Source organism: Phoenix dactylifera, chromosome 8, assembly GCF_009389715.1.
Source record: "Phoenix dactylifera cultivar Barhee BC4 chromosome 8, palm_55x_up_171113_PBpolish2nd_filt_p, whole genome shotgun sequence".
Classification (NCBI taxonomy): Eukaryota; Viridiplantae; Streptophyta; class Magnoliopsida; order Arecales; family Arecaceae; genus Phoenix; species Phoenix dactylifera.
The window spans coordinates 20,667,859-20,670,640 of NC_052399.1; the positions used below are offsets into that span (position 1 = coordinate 20,667,859).

Consider the following 2,782-nt stretch of genomic DNA (forward strand, 5'->3'; position numbering starts at 1 on the left):
TTGGATGGGTTGCTTCTATTCTAGTGGAGGTGCTTTGGACCGGCTTGTCAGCTAATTAGATTATGCTTTATTGGATATATTTATACTAAAGATGTATGATCCATTCATTTTATTAAAAAAAAAGAGAGAAAAACACACCGAACACGACCATCTATACTCTTTTTCTGCTCTGGTACTGGTTTTAGCTTTTCATTCAACTCTGGTTCCCCAGCAACCACACTAATACAAGGAGTTTCAGCTGAAACAACCAACTTACAAGGCACAACCGAAGCCTAGACGCGACAAAACACCGACGCAGGAGTGCACCCATGAACTAACTAGAGAACCAAGAAAAAAAGCACACATATATAAAAAAACACGATTATTTATGCTTCTAAAACTTGAGACGTCCTTCGTTAGCTTGCTTGAAGAGCTCTGCCTGCGTTGCCGCAGCCTCGTCGGAGGTGACGGCAGCCGCAAAGGCATCCGTGACCTGTTGGGTGGTGAAGGGGAATCTCCTATCAGCAAGAGAGTTGAGCAAAGAAGCCGTTCCTTCCCGGTAGAGGGCGCCGATCCCATCGGCCCTGGTGTTTGCCAAGGCTTCAGGCAAGCTGAGGTCTCTCCCAAAAGCCAAGCCGCATGCCGCCCCAAAGAGCTGGCTGATGTTGCCCAAGTATCCCAGTACAGTCAATATGGCTTCAGGGTGTGTCCTCCAGTAGCTTTGACAGATCAAGAAAGAATTGAAGTTACGTTAAAAAAACAAAGAAGAAAAATAAAACAGTAGTTATAAAAATTTTGGATATATCATGGAGGGCGGTTGCTCTTACTTGCAAGTGCCGGTGAAGGATGGATGGCTGTTTGGATCCGGGATCAAGGGCGACGGCGGTGTGATGTCCGGAATGGTTGGAGTCGGGGTGACAGGCGGCTCGATCGTAGGGGAGGATGGAGGTGAATTATAGCAATCATTGCTTGGAGTTGGAGGTGAATTATAGTAACCACCGCTTCCATGTGAGGGTGTTGGTGCACCGCAGCCACCTCCACTTCCAGGTGGTGTGATCGGTGACTCAACTACAGGGGAGGGCGCGGAGGGGATGATGGCCGGCGAGCCACCGCTGCTTGGAGTTGGAGGTGAGTTGTAGGAACCACCGCTTCCATGTGAGGGTGTTGGTGTACCGTAGCCACCTCCAGTACTTCCCGGTGGTGTGACCGGTGACTCAACCATGGGGGAGGGCGGAGAGGGGATGATGGCCGGCGAGCCACCGCTGCTTGGAGTTGGAGGTGAATTGTAGTAACCACCGCTTCCATGGGAGGGTGTTGGTGTACCGTAGATACCTCCACTTACAGGTGGTGTGACTGGTGACTGAACCACAGGGAAGGGCGGCGGCGAGCCACCACTGCTTCGAGGTGTTGGTGTACCAAAGCTCCCTCCATTTCCTGGTGATGGGGTGACGGGTGGCACAACCATAGGGGGAGACGAAGGAGGAATTATTGCTGGCGAGGAATGGCCGCCACTGTATGGTGGCGCATTGTGGTAGCCGCCACTCCCACGCGAAGGTGATGGTGTATCGTAGCTACCTCCGCTTCCATGTGATGGCGGTGGCGATGCGTGGCCGCCTCCGCCTCCGCCTCCGCCTCCTTGTGACGGTGGCGGAGACCCATAGCTGCCTTCACCTCCTTGTGACGGCGATGGTGACCCATGGCCGCATCCGCTTCCATGTGATGGTGTTGGCAAGCCATGGCCGCCTCCGGCTCCATGAGAGGGAGTCGATGGGCCACCATTTGATGGAGTCGAACATGATGTCGGTTCCTTATGTGGGTCTGCAAGAATGCAAGCCATGGCATTGTCATAACTTATATAGCTTTCTGTAAATTTTGATGGGAGAGATTTTACTACAATCAAATAATCTAGAGTCAAGGAGTAGCAAGTTGGTGTTCAAGTCCTGAAAATATCTTGTGAAAGTAAAACACCTAGAACTACATTAGGTGATGGCCTTTGTCTTCTTTTCTTTTTTCTGTTTTTGTTGTTGTTGTTGCAGCTAGAAGCCCATCTTCAAATATGGGCAACTTATGTTTCATTAGTTTTTCTGGTATTTTCAAAGCATGGTATTTTTGTCAAGTTAATGCTCATTAATTAGGTGGCCATGACAATAAAACACAGATGAGTCTACACTAACATGCCTCCAGAAAGCCACTAGGTTGGTAGCAAAATCTAGTTAGTTGCAGGCTTCCTACATTTGATGACTGTAAACTAGAACACTTAGAAAACACGAGCGCGCATGCATGCACTTGAACACACATACATGCGTGCGCGCAGAGAGAGAGAGAGAGAGAGAGAGAGAGAGACTACGTTTCGGAGTCCTACTATGTGGGGTGGAGTAGTAGTTCTTCTGGTCTGAGAATTCCTCAAGGCTCCGAGACACAACCGGAGTGATCACAGTCTGGAAAACTAAACCTGCTAATAGAAAACTCATGAGATGAGCCTTCGCCTTACTCTCCCTCTCCATTTCTATCAATCTTGCTGCAAACAAAGGGAAGAAAGAAGGAACAAAAATGAAAGTACTGGAGACAAGATCCTGCAACGACGCGGTTGAGTGGCCATGCCTATAAATACACACAGGAAGGGGCGATTGGAAGGATAGTATTGCATTCATGAACATAAATGCTGCCGGTAGGGCAGGACAGGGAGTTGTTGGGTGACATTTAATATTTTCCTGCATACCATCCAACGAAATACTACCGATCCGCTTGGACCTCCTTAAGTGGCCAGATTCCATTAATATTTATATCCATGCTTAATGCTACG

General features: G+C 48.9%; 1 protein-coding gene across 2 annotated transcripts; it reads right to left on the bottom strand.

The window, feature by feature from the left end:
• Positions 1 to 157: 157 nt before the first annotated feature.
• Positions 158 to 2,782, bottom strand: LOC103708613 (leucine-rich repeat extensin-like protein 3). 2 transcript variants are annotated; one of them, XM_039129221.1, is made up of 3 exons: positions 2,327 to 2,782; positions 807 to 1,797; positions 158 to 698 (listed from the first exon to the last, which is right to left on the bottom strand). In XM_039129221.1, exons 1-3 carry the CDS (start codon positions 2,751 to 2,753, stop codon positions 374 to 376), a joined length of 1,743 nt encoding a protein of 580 aa, XP_038985149.1. In that variant the 5' UTR covers positions 2,754 to 2,782; the 3' UTR covers positions 158 to 373. The 2 variants fall into 2 exon arrangements, with proteins under 2 accessions (XP_038985149.1, XP_038985150.1); XM_039129222.1 differs by having other exon boundaries at positions 2,342 to 2,781.